Here is an 18281-nt window from a genome sequence, read left to right as displayed (position 1 = left end):
TTGGAAACGACGGTTGAATGCGCGTGATCTTTGAGCCCTCAGGCAGCACTGCCTAAGAAACCGTCATGCTACTGTGACAGTTATAGCCACCTGTGCTGGGGAGTACTTCGGAAAACTATTGTCACTCAACACAGTCCGTCGCTGCATCCAGAAATGCAGCTTGAAACTGTATTACGCAAGGAGGAAGCCATACATCAACTCTATGCAGAAACGCCGTTGAGTTCTCTGGGCCCGAGCTCAACTCAGATGGACCGAAAGACTATGGAACCGTGTGCTGTGCTCAGATGAGTCCACATTTCAGCTAGTTTTCGGAAAAATGGGCGTTGAGTTCTCCGTGCCAAAGATGAAAACGACCATCCAGATTGTTATCAGCGAAAGGTGCAAAAGCCAGCATCTGTGATGGTATGGGGATGCATCAGTGCCCACAGCATGGGTGAGTTGCATGTATGTGAAGGTACCATTGACTCTGAGGTGTATATTAGGATTTTAGAGAGACATATGTTGCCATCAAGGTGACGTCTCTTCCCGGGACGTCCATGCTTATTTCAGCAGGACAATGCCAGACCACATTCTGCACGGGCTACAACAGCGTGGCTTTGTAGACACAGAGTGCGTGTGCTTGACTGGCCCGCTGCCAGTCCAGATCTATCTCCTATTGAAAATGTATGGCGCATCATGAAGAAGAGAATCAGACAACGGAGACCACGGACTGTTGAGCAGCTGAAGTCTTATATCAAGCATGAATGGACAAAATTTCCAATTGCAAATCTACTACAATTAGTATCCTCAGTTCCAAAACGATTAAAAAGTGTTATTAAAAGATGTAACACAATGGTCAACATGCCTCTGTCCCAACTTTTGTTGAGTGTGTTGCAGCCATCAAATTCTAAATTTGTGTATGTTTACAAAATACAATTTAGTTGGTCAAAATCTTTTCTTTGTACTTGTGTCAGTTAAATAAAGGTTCATGTGAATTAACATATCACAAATTTTTGTTTTTATTGCATTTTGGAAAATATCCCAACTTTTCTGGAAATGGGGTTTGTACTTTACCTGCTGGAAGTTTTATCCAACTGGCAAAGACCTGCCCCTTACATTGAAATATACTCTCTTGATTGCTCTAGACTAACTGGGAACTGATTTCTGGCTGTCAGAAGGATCTATCAAAGATGTGATAACAGCACATTTGGAAAGCGGTGAAATCATCGGACAAAGTCAGCATGGATCTGTGAAGAGAAAATCATGTCTGACGAATCTTATAGAATTTTTTGAGGATGCAACTAGTAGAGTGGATAGGGGAGAACCAGTGGATGTGGTATATTTGGATTTTCAAAAGGCTTTTGACAAGGTCCCACATAAGGAGATTAGTGTGCAAACTTAAAGCACACGGTATTGGGGATATGGTATTGATGTGGATAGAGAATTGGTTGGCAGGCAGTGACTCATGGGGTGGGTACCGCAAGGCTCAGTGCTGGGACCCCAGTTGTTTACAATATATATTAATGATTTAGGCGAGGGAATTAAATGCAGCATCTCCAAGTTTGCAGATGACACAAAGCTGAGCGGCAGTGTTAGCTGTGAGGAGGATGCTAAGAGGATTCAGGGTGACTTGGATAGGTTAGGTGAGTGGGCAAATTCATGGCAGATGCAATTTAATCTGGATAAATGTGAGGTTATCCACTCTGCTGGCAAGAACAGGAAAACAGATTATTATCTGAATGGGGCCGATTAGGAAAAGGGGAGGTGCAACGAGACCTGGGTGTCATTATACACCTGTCATTGAAAGTGGGCATGCAGGTACAGCAGGGGGTGAAAAAAGCAAATAGTACGTTGGCATTCATAGCACGAGGATTCGAGTACAGGAGCAAGGAGGTTCTACTGCAATTGTACAAGGCCTTGGTGAGACCATACCTGGAGTATTGTGTGCAGATTTGGTCCCCTAATCTGAGGAAAGACATCCTTGCCATAGAGGGAGTACAAAGAAGGTTCACCAGATTGATTCCTGGGATGGCAGGGCTTTCATATGAAGAAAGACTGGATCGACTAGGCTTATAATCGCTGGAATTTAGAAGATTGAGGGAGGATCTTATTTGAAACGTATAAAATTCTAAAGGGATTGGACAGGCTAGATGCAGGAAGATTGTTCCCGATGTTGGGGAAGTCCGGAACGAGTGGTCACAGTTTGAGGATAAAGGGGAAGCCTATTAGGAGCAAGATGAGGAAAAACTTCTTCACACAGAGTGTGGTGAATCTGTGGAATTCTCTGCCTCAGGAAACAGTTGAGGCCAGTTCATTGGCTATATTTAAGAGGGAGTTAGATATGGCCCTTGTGACTAAAGGGATCAGAGGGTATGGAGAGAAAGCAGGTACAGGGTTCTGAGTTGGGATGATCAGTCATGATCAGACCGAATGGCAGTGCAGGCTCAAAGGGCCGAATGGCCTACTCCGCCTATTTTCTATGTTTCTATGTCTAAGGAAGTTCCTTTGTTTTGGCAACCAACCCTGTTCAAGTAACTAAAATAAAATGATAGGAGGAAGAATAAAGTCCCTATGGTGGACTTCCTAAATAATCCCTGCCTTATGTTGATTCCAGTCTCTTTCCCCTAACTCTTTTCCTCAGCCATTAACAGAAGCAAGACAATTGATAATGAATAAAGTAGGTTGACTTGTGGCTGAATGTTGCTGCTGTATGCAGTGGTACATCTATTTGGACAAGCTAATGTCTCACTGCCAGTTATAGTATCAGTGTCTCCAAAAAAGCAATAGGCAGCAGATTCCACAAACATTTTTTACACACAGGTATCAACTTAAATGACATGCTTGAGCCTTTCTGTAGACCTTGAAGCTTCAATTGTAAAGTGTTACTACTGAGCCCAGGATTGACACTAAACTTGCCATCCAGCTTTATCATTAGAGAGAGCAGTGTTTCTAGATCTGGAACTTACATTGTGTAGCATTAATCAATATGAAACTCTTCTTTCCCAGCATACGAAAAAATACAACTCAATTTTATTTGAATTCAGACATATTACGCTTTGCCACATCAGTGGGTGTAATAAATGTAACAGCAGTTTAGCTGTCATTGATTTTTAATGTTAATCTTTGTAGTAATATAGACATGAGTGCCATAGTAATTAATATGGCTATTTAGTGTACAATGAAAGGTATATTTTGTCAACTGGATGTACTACTGATTGCCACACATGAACAAGTTGCTTCTAAGATTAATGTGATAAGCAGTAAACAGATTTCTTATCAATAAAACTTCAGAAGTGTTGATGGATCACCAAACTGTCCTCATTACTGATTACAAATATATGACACTTGCCTCTTCTCCTTCAATAATTAAGTGAGCATATTGTATTCTCAATTATTAATTATTAATTCATAAATTATTAATTATCCTCTATTAATATGTATCAAACTGACACAAGATCCTTTGCTTCAATGGCTTTCAATTCACTTTGTCATCTTTAGAAAAGATACAACATACAGTTTTAGTACTTTTCTTGAATCTGAACTGCTGTAGAACTAGTTAATTATTTTGTGGTGCAGGTGCCATCTTGTTTTGAAGTGCTGTTGTCGTCTTGGTAAAACTGTTTCAAAAGCAGTAGGAAAAATGTAAATCCATTTGAACTTCTGTGATACTGCTTGCAGAAAGAATTTGTATTCGTCAGAGTCCACAAGGACCTCCCACTCTCCTCTCAGCCCCTAGCCTTTGAACAGTGCTATAGGATCTTTGGCTGCTTGTGTCAATGGGATATCATTGATAATACAAATGCAAAGTGACACCATCAACATAACATTTGCTCAAGACTGTAGTAACACCAACTGAACAAGTCCTGCAAGTTTCTGGTTTAAAAGAGAATATTACTGAAGTCCAGTTTACAGTGACATTTGTTTGAAAACAAGTATATAGCAGTTATTCTTCAGTTGAATTATTTTGTTCTCAACCACTGAATTTCCAAGTCAAATTCATAAGCTTGACAAAAACAGCTTGAAATAATGCAGTTAATTTATGCTTTTAAGATGCTTTGTAAATCCAAATTATGACATTAGTGATAGTGATTGCTACTTCACAAATAATCACTGATTTGTGGCCTGAAGTTGATAAGCCACTAACTGACGTGAGGTTGCACTAGCAGCAGCAAGTCATTGATCTGATGTACATTCAAGAGTTTGGTTTGGTACAATGCCAGAACCATATGAATTTCTGAAGTGAATGGGGAAAAGGCCACTTGGCTGCTCAAACCTGCTGTGCTATTAAATAAGATAATGGCTGATGTGACTACAATCTCCGCTGCATATCCTTGTTTAATCGTGATAACCTTTTGCCTCATGTGAAGAACCTACCTACACCTGTGTTAAAACTACTCGGTATCTAATTCAGCCCACTGATAGAAAATAAAATTTGCCTCACCTCTGGTGATCCTTTTTTAAACAGGAACCTCTAGTTCTAGACTTCTTCACAAAAGTAGGCATTCTCTCTATCAAAACCTCAGCTTCCTGCATGTTGCAGCTGAGTCCTCTCTTGTTCATCTGAACTCTTGCAGAGCAAACTTAGCCTTTCCTACTGCCTATTTTGATAATCGGTCTAGCTTATCTTAGACTGCAGTGTTTTCCAACAGGAGGGCTTTTAACAATGTCCAGATGTAAACAAACACAACTAGAATTATCTGGAAGTTTGTAGTGAATGAAAGCAGGAGAGGGGATGGGAAAAGTATCACACTTACACTGCCAACGTGATTTGCTTGATCTGAAAGCAAAGAGGGAATATAGTTCCTTTTTATGGTAAACTAAATATCTTACTATTTGACTCCATATTCTATGCTATTCTCTTTCAAGTGATAATGTGCTATTTAATCCTGTTTGAACTTTTGGGTGCTTTGCCTTCCATTCTATGGTTATAGGGCCTCAGAACTCAAAATGGTGTAGAATTCTATGACATCTGTCTGTTCCCACCTTTAATCCACTTCCTTTTTATCCTGTTTGCTTTGATTTTACTGGCTTCAACCTTCAGCATTTTAATCCACCTTGGCTCTGCAAACTTCTCTGTCTCACATTCACAACTCAAAACAGTTTTCAAGTGAGACATTTAGGCCATCAAGACCTAATTTTGGTTAAAATAGATTAGCATCAAGCTCTTAGTTGTAACTTGTATATGTGCAGAGCTTTACAATATCTTTGTTTTTCCTTTAGTCCAAGTGGCTCAGTATTGGCCTGCATCGAGCAAGTAAAAACATATCTACTTACTGATGGAACTTGCAAGTGTGGCTTGGAGTGTCCTCTTATTCTTTCAAAGGTAATAGGAAGTTGGAAAGTATTTCTGTATAATATGAACTATAACAAAAAGCAATGTCTTTATTTGTTTATCATTGCATATTATTAAGCACCATAAGAGTATATGCATGGTCTGCAGTAACACACACCAAATGTGTAGTTAAAATAGTGTCATATCAGGCAGAGCCTAAGTTTAAAAGAAGCACAGAATCAAAATACTGAACTGTCGGACCATGTTGCTTTTTAAAGAATTGAGAAACTTGACAGTGAAAGGTATAAGTGCCATAAATCTTTTCAGGTCAACGGTGATGAGAAAATATTGATATAGAATGTTTCATTGAGTTGAATATACTAGAAGTAAGAGATGAACGAGGAAGTTGAAGTCTGTAAATGTTACGTGCCTCAGCCAAGAAAGTCTGTAGAATATATGCAATGGATCTCAACCTTTTTAAACATGGCACAGCTCAGCCATAGGCATGGAAGAAAATTCGGAATAGGACTGACATAAATGCTGTGATACACTATGGAAAAATAAATAATTATAGAAAGAGCTTTGCAGATAAACGCAAGTGATTATTTCAAACTGAAACTTCTAATGCTACCTAGTGTAGAGAAGTGATTTCTTGTTTGTAGGATTTAGAAGGACCTCCACGGTCAAGGTTCCAGTGCTAAGCTTTAGTGATGAATAGATGAGTCCTGCACAAGATAGTCCGCTTCCTTGTGGCTAAGTGAATTTTCTCAGTAATTCACTTAATGTTAAATCTAAGGATTACTGGCTGGAATTGATTCAGCCAGACTAAAATTTTAACTGCTTGTGGATTCCTCTTTCTTTGCAAGCTCTTTTCCTTTGTCCTTTTGAGGTAAGAAATAATGTTTTGAATAATATTTTAATAGTATTTTGAAAACTTGTTTTTGTGTGCAGTAGTCCAAATGTCAGCTTCACTGAAGATTCTATTGCACTATTAAAGGCAGAACAACCAACTTCAGTTCCTCTTTTGTTTTTAAAAAAAAAAGTGTTAGTTGATGGTTTACCTCATTACTCAGTTATTCTGATGGGTATAAATTGGCGGTTTTGTTTTTCTTCATTACACCAGAGAGTTGTTTCATTCACCAAGAAGAGCTTTATCAATATGCACTTTATTTTTTCTGGAATTAATATTTGAAATGCTTTCACCTTGTGTTGGTAAGCTTGCTTTAAATCCTGGAGCAGTCTTGCCAAGACCACCAGGGCTATAACAGTTCCAGAAATCACCCTATTAACTAGCTTATTAGAAGAAATGGAGATATTCAATGAATATAGCTTTTCTGGTGTTAGCTATAATCCTACAGGCTATTTTTTAAATTAACGGTAACCACCAGAAATACTGAATTCAGTTTACTTCATGGACAATCTTGAAATTATTACTATGTTACTTAAGAAATAATTCAACCACCAAGCTAAACTGGTTGAATAACAAACACTTTGTATCTATACTGTACATCAAAGTGATAACTTTTATACTGCTTTTTGTTGTAATCGAAATTGAACAGATTAGAGTTATAACAGATATTAGGTTGCATCATAGTCTTAGTTTTTTTTAAATTCATTTTCATCTGCAAAGTTACATTGCAAACATTGTATTACTTCCATTGGCCTTGTCTTTTTTTTGAAGTGGTTCCCCACAGTAGGCGCATTCAGAAAGTCAGGGGGCATGGCATCGAGGGAAACTTAGCAGTGTGGATTTGAAACTGATTTGAGTGTGGTTGTAGATGGAGCATATTCTGCTTGGAGGTTTGTGATGAGTGGTGTTCCATAGGGATCTGTTCTGAGGTTCCTGCTCTTTATGATTTTAATGAGGAATTGGAAGAGTGGATTAGTAAGTTTGCAGACGACATGAAGTTTAGAAGGTTGTCTTAGGTTACAACAGGACATTGATAGGATGTAGAGCTGGGATGCGAAGTGGAGAATTGAGGTGATTCACTTTGAAGGGTCAAACTTGAAGGCAGAGTAGAAGGTTAAAGGCAGGATTCTTAGCAGTGTAGAGGAACAAACATATCTTGGGGTCCACCTCAATAGATCCTTCTAATTTTCTGGGCAATTTTATATTGTCGTTAAGAAGGTGTATGGTGTGTTGGCGTTCAGTAGTTAGGGGACTGAGTTTAAGAGCCACGAGGTAATGTTATAGTTCTATAAAACTCTGGTTAGATCACAATTGGAATATTGTGTTCAGTTCTCGTTGCCTCATTATTGGAAGAATGTGGAAGCTTTGGAGAGGGTGCAGAGGAGATTTGCCAGAATGCTGTCTGGATTAGGAGCATGTCTTATGGTTGAAGGCTGAGTGAGCTAGGATTCTTTAGAATGAAAGAGAATGATAGAGGTGTATAAAGTTAGTGAGCAGCCAGCGCTCCCCCTCCCATGGTGACAATGGCTAATATGAGAGGGCATAATTTAAAGGTGATTGGAGAAAAGTATATGGGGATGTCAGAGTGGTGAATGCATGGAATGCAGTCCAAGGTGGTGAAGGTAGAAGCATTAGGGACATTTAAGAGACTTGGATAGGCACATTGATGAAAGAAAAATGGAGGAAAGGGTGAGATGATCTTTGAGTAGGCTGAAGGGTTAGCACAACGTCAACAGCTAAGGACCCTGGACTTGCTGTAGTGCCCTATGTTCTAGTTGATCTGCATCCTGTTCTACAGTTTTACTTTGGTTAATTAATATGCAGCAGAGAAGAGATTCCTTTAGTTATGGCCACGAGCCAGAACTGAATGTTGAAAAGAAATGGGACACGAGGAGCATCTGTTGGAATATTTTAAAATTAGCAATTTCATTATGCATCTCTATAGCAGAGTGAAGGGCAGATATGTTGAGTGAATGTGTTATATACTGGTATAAAAGTGCTAGTCCCCGTAATGAATTACGTTTGTCTGACAATATCACTACATTCAAAGTTAATGTTGTAACAGTGAAGTAATAAAAGAAGTTTTGCCTTGATTTAAGGTGTTCACTTTTGATCCTGGAGCAACTGTCAAGCAAAGAACAGCAGAGGATGTCAAAGCTGATGAAGATTTGACAAAACTTTGCATCCATAAGCGAAAAATCATTGCTGTAGCTACACTACATAAAAGTATTGAGACACCACATCCTTCCTTGCTTTTAACAAGCCCGGGTGGTGGAACAAGTAAGTCTTCAGAAACTGAAATATTCAATCTGTTTAGGACTCAGTGTGGTTTGTGGTTTGTGTTATTTGCAAGTTGCAGAGTCTCTTTTTTTTACTTTTTTTTTTACTTCAATGTTTTTTATTCTTTACTGCTCGTTACTAAAACATCGCGCAGTCAAAGTATTCTGATTCCTTAAAACTGCAATGGTGAAAGACCATTTTCAATTGAGTAACATACACAGTTATTAGCTGATAATTAAAATAAAATGTTCAATGATTTAAACTGCTATTCAAATGGGATGAGTGAATGAGGGGGAAAAAAAATCAACAAGTGGTATTCCAGATTATATTCAATGTTGGCAACTGGGTAGATGGGAATATCTAATACTGGTTTGTGTCTCAGTATGGATAGAGGTGCTTTTATTAACATAAGTGACCACTGGCATTGAAGAAAAATTGTAGAGTGTAATGATTAGTGGGCAGTAAAACTATGGTAAAGTTACTGGATGAGTAACCAGTAGCTTGGGCCATTGATATAGAGACACAAATTTGAGTCCCATCACAGTACTTGGGAAATTTAAGTTCAGATAAATAAGTACCCTTAAAAAGGGGGAAAAGGATCAGGTAACCATGAAACCATGGTTTGTTATTATTAATTTTCGGGTAGCAGCTAGTAGAGCTGCTGCCTCAGCGCCAAGTTCATCCTGATCTTTAGCACAGCTTGTGTGGGGTTTGCACGTTCTCCTTATAAATGTGTCTTTCTTTCAAGTGCTGCATTTTCCTACCATATCCCAAATATGTGCTGATCAGATAGTAGATTAATTGGCTGTTATAAATTAACTGTGTGTATGTGGATGGTGGAAGGAAAGTAAGTTCTTAAGAATATTCTTGGGGATAATAAATTAACCATGAAGGAATGGTGGAGAAGACATGATGGGCTAATTCTGCTCCTGTCCCTTATGGTCTTAAGATGTGGGGAGAATGAGGTGGGGTTAGTAAGAAAGGGCACAATTAGGTGGTGTGGGCCTCTCTGTGCTGTCTGATTTTAGTTTCTATGATTATGCTGAGTTCAGTTTTCAGTTTCTTGTCTTATTCTGTAGAAGGCTCTGTTGGTCTTAAGTTTTATGTGGAGGAAAATATTACAAGCTGTTGGAAAACAGAATTTAGAAAAATCTGGAAATATGTCAGCAGATAACTAAAACTATCCATACTTGTGTGCTTCCAGCTTTTTTCTGTTTTTATTTAAGTTTCTTAAATTCACTCCAGGTATATTTTAGTACAAATTGTGTTTAAGAATTTTGATCCTTCAATGGCTGGGCTGCCCCACAGGGACAAACTAAATTTTCATTTGTTCTACAGTACTGGCAGTATCAACTTGCATTTAAATGCCTTGGTTAAATTTTTGTTTTTCAGGTACAGGTAACATTGATTTGGCTTTTGTCTCCCATTTATACTTAGACCTGCAGCATTGCAAATAAACTCCAAAGTTAGTAATTGAATTCACATTAGTGCCAGATTTTTAACATGGTAGCAGTTTGCTTCTCTAAAGGACATAAATAATCCAAAAGGGTTTTCAGAACAACCCATTGACCGTTGTGCTTACGTATGGCAAATACAAGGGTTTCTGGAGTTTTGTTATTTTGCCATTTACCCCTCTGGCACTTGAACTTATGACGTCCAGGATAATGACAAAGCTATTGTAGCCACATTGACCGATGAGGAGTTTATGACAGCATACAGCAGCTGGTAATACAAAATGCATTCTGTGCAGTTGGCAATAGACATACAGGAAAATCTACCCCTTGTTTTTTTTTTAATCATGTCTGGATAGATTGGGGCTTTATTAAGTCAAGAGTCTGTTTTATTGTAGATAAATTGGAGAAGAATGATTGTGCTAACTTAAAATCTTAATTCGTGCATTTTTAGAATATTGTTTTATGTGTAAGTTTATTTATCTAACCTTGAGTTATAAACATAGATGTGAAAAGATTTATTGAAGTTACCAAAAGTGGAATTTTGTTTTAAAGCTGTATGTTAATATTTCTATTCATTTCCCTACATCAAAGGGATTATTTAACAGCCATTTTCACTTTTTATGTGAAAGTTTTTCAAATACTGGCCCGTTCTGGTTATTTCAGCAAAACTTTTTGGTGTGTTTTCTTTTTTTTAATTGTTGTTCATATAATAACCAAGTCTATCATCTCATGAATTGTTTGAACCTCCTGTAACACTGACAGGAGGCTGTCACAGCTACACACACTCCCGTCTTTGACAGCTGTTCATACACCTGTGACCCAACCAAATTCATCAGCCAGTAGTGATTGGTGGTTATCTGTCTGTTTCTTTCTTAGCGTCCTTCAATTTCTGTACTTTTCCCACCAAACCCCTCTCTTTTTGACTCCCCCAATCCCCAGTACACCCAGATTTTTCATTTTTAGCTCAATTTTAACTGGGGCACGGCTAGGCAAGGTAATTATTGAGGTGGTAAGTAGAAGCAGCAAAGTGAAGATTATAATCCGTTTCCTTAGTAGAGTGATCAACCTTATTCTTTGCTCATGATTATGCCTTTTTCCCCCCAGGTGGAGCACCTATGGTTCAATCACGGGCTGCAACTCCTAGAGCAATGAGAAATAAGTCACAAGAAGTAATAACAAATTCTGCAGTGCCAGACTATAAGAATACATTTCTGCCTAAATTGATGGGGGGCCCAAATGCTGCAGCACGGCTTTATCAACAGGACCTGTGTGGAAGTCCCCAGCAAGAACTTCATGGTTACTCTAGGCAAAGACTGGGTAGCAATGATCAAGGGCAAAAGTCTCCATATCGTGGAAGTCATGGTGGTCTGTCCAGTCCAGCATCATCAGGATCACAGATCTATGGAGATGGTTCTATATCTCCCAGGACTGATACAATGGGAAGTCCTGATGTGTTTACAAGAAGTAATCCAGGCTTTCATGCAGGGCCAAACTCCAGTCCTATTCACGTAAATAGAATTCCCCATTCCCCGCCCACAGTTCTGATACAGAATTCTTCATCCCACTCATCCTGTGCAATGGCTGGTAGAACTTCTATACCTCTTTCACCGACAATGACTACAAAAAGTCCAGTAATGAAAAAACCTTCTTGTAATTATTCATCAAATATGGATATGCCACGAATTATGTTTCACAAACCTCCCCAAGGACCCCCAACATCATGTGCTCTCCAGAAAAAGCCATTGCCCTCAGAAAAAGATCCATTAGGTATCCTTGACCCTATACCAAGTAAACCTAATCCAGTACTTATTAATACATCAAATTTCCAGACAACCATGCACTCTCAGGTACCTATGATGAATGTAAACATGCCTCCTGCTGTTGTCCCTCTGCCAAGCAATCTACCATTGCCAACAGTTAAGCCTGGCCCAGTAAATCATGGAACTCATGTACCACGGGTTCAACATTCAACTTCCACATCTGTGTCTCCTGCTCCAGTTACCTCTCCAGTACATATGATTGGACCTGTAATGGGAAGAATTGAGGCATCTCCACAAAGGTCACGGTCATCATCCACATCCTCTGATCATGGAAGCTTAATGATGCCACCTGCAGGTCCCCAGTCAAGCTGCAGTGGAATAAAAGTCCCTCCAAGATCGCCAAGGTCATCCATGGGTTCTCCAAGACCATCTATGCCATCCAGTCCATCTACCAAGCCTGATGGACTACTTCATCAATACAAAGATATTTCTAATCCACTGTTGGTTGGAATGAACAATGTTTTAAATCCTCAAAATAACCCTTTATTTCCTTCTGTCTCTGTTGGAAGTGTACAACAACAACAAAAGGGTCAGCCTGGTTTGCTCGGTATGCCCTTGAATCAAATTTTGAACCAGCATAATGCTGCCTCCTTTCCAGCAAGCAGTTTACTTTCAGCAGCAGCCAAAGCACAGCTAGCTAATCAAAACAAACTGTCTGGTAGTAGCAGTAGTGGTGGAGTTAGCAGTGGTGGCAATAGTGAAGGACACAGCACTTTAAATACCATGTTTCCACCAACTACAAATATGCTGCTTTCAGTTAATGAAGGTCAAAGTGGACGTGCAGCACTGAGAGACAAATTAATGGCACAGCAAAAGGACCCTTTAAGAAAGCGGAAGCAAGCTACCCCTACAGTATTGAGTATGCTGAAACAGTCTCAGATGAGCAGCTCAGGAGTTCCAAAGTCTGTGATCGACTCTCTAAGGAAACAAGGACAGAATTCATCTGTGTCTATGAATAACACCATGTCTCAGTTACTTCAGTCTATGAGTTCACAGAGTTCTCAAATAAGTGGCAATAGCAGTGCTAGTTGTGGTGGTTCCACTACAGGTATTTCGTGTTCATCCAACCAACATAACTTTTCAAATACCAGTCTGAACTCAGGTTCCATTCATAACCTATCAGCTCAAAATTTAACGAGAGGGGAAAGTATTCCTTGCCAGAATACAAGTAGTAATTTAATCCACAGTTGTCAGGGCCTAAACAATCAATTTGTTGGGTTAGTCGGACAGCCCCATGATGGTGGCAATTGTGGGCTTCTTCATCAATCTGGAATGACTTTGGGAAATAGTTTGCATTCCAACCATCATTCAAGAATTGCAGCCTCTTCAGCAGTAATGGTACCAAACAGTAGTGGCATTTGTAGCCAAACCAGTGCTGACACAGGTATGGTTTTACACTAATCCATTGAATTTTGTTTTATTAGACCTTTATTATCAAATTTTGTCACAAACTTCAACTCTGGGCACATGTTTTGACACGTTTATCATTTTTGGTTCAAGGATTGAAATGTTTTCTATATGGCAAGGTTCCTCAGATATTTACCAAGTGCTATTATGTAAATTGCAAATAACTTGCAGATGCAGTCATCTCACTGACACAGATACACATAGCCAAATAGCTTGAGCAGGAAGTAACTTCTATATCATTTTAAATGTTCTTCAAGATTAAAATGCCGAGTTCTAATATGGATCATGCTTTAATGGTTTCATTCATTAATTTAATTTTCTTTTAATCATAACACGTTCATTTTTCATTTCATGTGACTATCTGCTTGGTGTATGATGAATAAAAACTTAACCAATACTTGCTAAATTTTAATTTGTTTGAATCCTTATGAAGGTCATTTCCACCTTTGCTAATGTGAATTTTTGAGTAGGAAAAGAAATGAAAACAAGCATGTGTTTCAATCGAACTCTTGATTCACAGTACCCTTTTAATTTAAATTAATGTATTTCTTTTTATTCATATGTCCTTTGAAACCAAGTGTTTAACAAAGTACATCCATTTGTTTTCTATCCATTTTGCTTGTAAAGGGGAGAGGATGAAGCAAAAATGTTCATGGTCTTTATAGGAGTTGAATATTTCTGAGACTTTATGAAGCGCAAGTTGAATTGTTAACCAGTTTGTCCCATGCTTTCTAGGAAGGATGATTATGTACAAAGAATTTTGTTGTAATTGTTGTACAACCTTTAAAACTGCATTTGGTCTCAAATAAGCGAACTGTTAGAGGGACGTATTTTAGGCAGACCGGTTGTATTTTTCTGCAGAAAGAAACGGCGACAAGTAAAATTGCAGGAATCTGCATTTCATTCAACTGAAACCAGCAACAAAGCTGATCAAAATGAACAGAACAATGTACTCTTAATCTACATACAGTGTTGTCTGAATTGAATTACATCTGCATGACAATAAATGAAGAGAATCCACAGTGTGGTGGTGGGGGGGGTTTATCTGTGTATTTATTATCATTGGTTTTTTGCTATGTGTATGTTGGTTTTTAAACTTGTAACAACTTTTTCCTCAATTTTCTTGCCCTCATCAATGCTATCCTCTGTCAGGAGGGCAGGATGGTCCATCCCATGGACATCTCCACAGACGACAGCGTTGTTCCTTGGTCAACCTTTCAGGAGGTATGCTTGTGTGCTGTAGGAACTGGGCCCGTTTACCTTTCCCCATCACACAAACCAAATAAATAATTATAGACTGCACAGAATTCAAACAAAGTAAATTGTACTCTCATATAGAACAAATTCTAACTGTGAAAATGTCATTGAAAATGTGCTTGCTGCATGTCTCATCAATACCTCAAGAACCTTTGGCATTGTAATTGATGTTTGCATTTTCTATTAATCTCTTCAACATGTTTTGATACCATCATACATCTTCATTTCCTATCCAGAGCCTAGATTTAATTTGGAAGAGAATCTCATTAAAAAATAGTTTGTTTTGTGGGGAATATGAAAGGATTTTTTTCTGCAAGTATTTGCATCTTGCCTTTACTTGAGCGTTCAAAATGGTAACTGAATCTCAGTGAAGAATGTTATCTGACACAGTTTTGTGACCCAATGAAACCACGGGAGAAGATAAAAGCACGTAAGTGACAACGGTAGCTAAAAATCCTGGATATTTTATTTTTATCCATCAATACATGCGAAGGATTGATGGCTCAAACAAAATGACATAGTGGTAATCGGAGCTGAGTTTTGACAAATGCAACCCAGTGGTTTGTTTGTGTCAACTAAGGGCATCTTGTACCTTATTTGAAAATTAATGTGGACAATTATCATTATAAATGAATTATTTTTTAGAGTTCAAATGAGTGTCACGTGCCTCATCAAGTATAAGATCATTTTGTAGTGAGCTGTGTGGATGACGTACATTAAGATGTGATGTACTACTGTCTGACATCTTTCTCCAGGTGCTGTATTGTAATATGGAGGCGGAAGCTTGAAGAATGATTTTCATTAGACTGCCAAAATGCAGTCCTAGTATGTTTTCTACTTAAGGTTAGCATAAACTTCATAAACTAAGGGTTATTCAGGATTCTATGAGGAAAATGAATATCGAAAGTTACAGGTGGATTGGGAACAGGAGTAGGCCACATGGCCTCTTTAGTCTATGCTACCATTCAACAAGATCAACTCTGCATACCTGCCTATCAAGCAGTAATCATATACTCCCTTAACAAGGGTCAGTCTGCCTCTACTTCAGAAATATTCACAGATCCTGTTTCTACTGCCTTGGAAAAAGAAAGTTGGAAGAACTAATAATATTATGAAAAACATATCACAATCTTTTTTGTCTAAAATGGCTCCTCCCCCCTTTCTAAATACACTCACAAGATGAAACTGCCCTTTCCACATCCACTGTTAAAACTCCTCAAGATCTTGTAAACTTCAGCCAAGTCCCCTCTTGTCCTTTTAAACTCCCAAAGATAAAACCTACAAAGCCTTTCTAACCTTGTAAGACAGCCCGCCAATTCATGGTACTACATTGAATTGCAACGAATAGTTCAGCATATTTCCTTAAAATGGAGGGACAAAGACTGTACACAGTACTCCGGATATTGTTTCAGCAGTGCTCTGCATAATCTGTAATATGTTCCCTACTTTAGCATATATAATTCTCCTTCCAGTAAACAATATTCCATGTTATGTATTGATTGTTGAAAGTGGCTTAGAATTGTTTTGGTGCAAGCAAAGTGTGATATAAACCCCCTTACACAAATTAAATACTTTGCCAAGATGGTGACAGCAGAAGTGATTTGTTAGCACTTAAGTTTAATCAAGCTGTTATATTTACTACTTGCTTGATTCAAGAATGCTGAACTGTCTGTGGTCCAAAATAGGCTACAGAGTATTTAATGCACAAGTGAAAATATCCATATTCAAATCATGTGCCACTATGATAATTCCACAACTTTACAGAGTTCTAAATAACTTTTCTTAGTCTTAAATGCAAACAGAATTATTTAAAATCATAAACTAGAATTTATTGTTTATCCCATGTATTTTATGGCTCCACATTCAAAATGTCTAAATTAATCCTCATATTCTGTATTCATTTCTTCCATTAGTAGAGCAGGTAACTTGATTTTGGATGCATTTCCACTTTTGTGTAATGGTTTTCATTTTGTATTACTAGCCAACGTCTAGGAAAGTGTGTGCTCACTTGTTACCATAATGGTTCCATTTGTGTTGCTCAATATAATGACATTCGGAAATATCATAGGATTAGTTGTTGTTCTGGAGAATTGGAAAAAAATTATAATAAAGTATATGTGTATATATTTTATTTTTGTATACAACCTCTTTTATTTTGTATAGTTAACATATTTGTACATTTAGAAAAAATTATATAAGTTCTGAAAAGAAAAATTAACTAGTTTTTACACTTAATGATTTGTCAACTGGATCACTACAATTCTGAATTATAACCCTTAAGTTTAGTTTAGTCTCCAGATAATTTGTGATGAATGTGTATACTATTTACTTTGTCTCATTAATTGATTTAAGTTCATGATGCATTTGGTGGCCTATGATTGTAATATTTCCAGGCAGGTGCTCATGTACTTACAAAATTGACATTTGTTTAAACATTTCAATAAAATATTATTGAATATGGGCTGTTGACGGAAAACCATAAAACTCCTCTGCACTTACGCTGTTTGATTAGAATTTGATGCATGCAGTTTGTTTGGCTGTGGTTATCTAGTAATTGTAAAAATGGAATGTGATTAAAGAAAAAGTTGTTAATGAGGTAAATTTTGTCAGCACATATTTGACATACTTGTATCAACATTTTGTTTTGGAAAAGGCCTACTTAAGCCATGCACTTAACTGCTTCTTAGAATTGTGTACCAGTGCTCTCCATTGAGAATGATCAGTGTGAGAGCTAGAAGCACTGACATTTGATGCAAAATGTTATCCAGGATAAAAGAAAATTAAGAAAAAATTGTATGATTGTATGCCTCAACAAATGTCTCTTCTGTTATAAGTAAACAGCACTCTAACGAAAAGAGATGAAAACTATTTAACTGAGCAAAATGCACTATAAAATAAATATTATGAAGATTAAACATGATTTTAATAAATTTCTTCAACATAGCTAAAAAATCAAATGGTTTCAGGCACATTTTGGCTGAAGACAGTGCCTCAGAAATGTGAACGTAGTAATGAAGTTTAATGTTATTGATTTGTTATTTTGGAGCCTTTGGTGATGCTGTGAGTTCAACAAACTCTGCAGGTCTGGCTGGTTTGATGTGGAGATCTGCCTTGGTCTATTGTTCTGATTCTACAGTATATGATAAACTGTTCGGAAGTATTTGATAAATAGAAATGTACTTCGCAACTGATTCTAGCTGTTTTGATACTATGTAAGCTGGTGACCGAACCTCTTGGGATTCTAGTGTCAATGTTCTGTTTTGTTTCAAATATACAAAATTTGCAACTTGTGTTTAATTTTTATGATGCCTTCATCACAAAGCAAAATGTCCTAAGGTGACTCAGTTGGGGAAAATGAATATTATGACTGGCTAAATAAAATAGACATTGCCTGGGACGCTTTATGTCATTCTGAATTCCTGATATTTTTAATTACCTCAGATTATTCATCTCTTGTTAAGATATACAGCTGGAATGAGCTCCCATCTGTAACTGGAGACAGTATTTGGACATAAAGTATCAATTGTCTAAAAGCAAAGTGATGATTTTTTGTGTTTCATATTTAATCTTGTGTGGAATGGATTTCGACGTCCTCTTTATCCTCCTGTTCCATGAACTACATTGAAATGAAGATGCAGTGGAATGTCAACTCCTAAATGTATAAAACAGACTTTTTACTATTCAATCAAATAATGTTTATGATTTGCTATTCCACTGCAAAGTCTCTTTGAGCCATGCCCTGAAGAAGTTTAAATCTTCACTTAGGGAGTTCGTTGGGACTCTCTGTCACCACTCAACCTCTGTGATCACTGCTGTAATCTGACTCTTTCGCCATTAGCTCAACCAGGCCCACAAACCCCTCCCCCTTTTCCACTTCCCTCTTGCCCCTTCTCACCTATCCG

General features: G+C 37.8%; 1 protein-coding gene across 9 annotated transcripts in view; it reads left to right on the top strand.

Moving 5' to 3' along the window:
* mbd6 (methyl-CpG binding domain protein 6) overlaps positions 1-18281 on the top strand; it is a 234674-nt gene that overhangs the window by 149820 nt on the left and 66573 nt on the right. For 8 of the 9 annotated variants that reach the window (XM_063048607.1, XM_063048606.1, XM_063048602.1 and 5 more), the window contains 4 exons: positions 5200-5302; positions 8261-8441; positions 11000-13099; positions 14275-14346. In XM_063048607.1, the coding sequence (XP_062904677.1) occupies positions 5200-5302; positions 8261-8441; positions 11000-13099; positions 14275-14346 (2456 nt within the window). The remainder of the gene's footprint in view (positions 1-5199; positions 5303-8260; positions 8442-10999; positions 13100-14274; positions 14347-18281) is intronic. The other variant, XM_063048609.1, reaches the window with a different exon arrangement.

This window comes from Mobula hypostoma, chromosome 5 (genome assembly GCF_963921235.1).
Source record: "Mobula hypostoma chromosome 5, sMobHyp1.1, whole genome shotgun sequence".
Taxonomy (NCBI): Eukaryota; Metazoa; Chordata; class Chondrichthyes; order Myliobatiformes; family Myliobatidae; genus Mobula; species Mobula hypostoma.
Note: the sequence above shows the minus strand (reverse complement) of the source record. Positions and strands in the feature narration are given on the sequence as shown.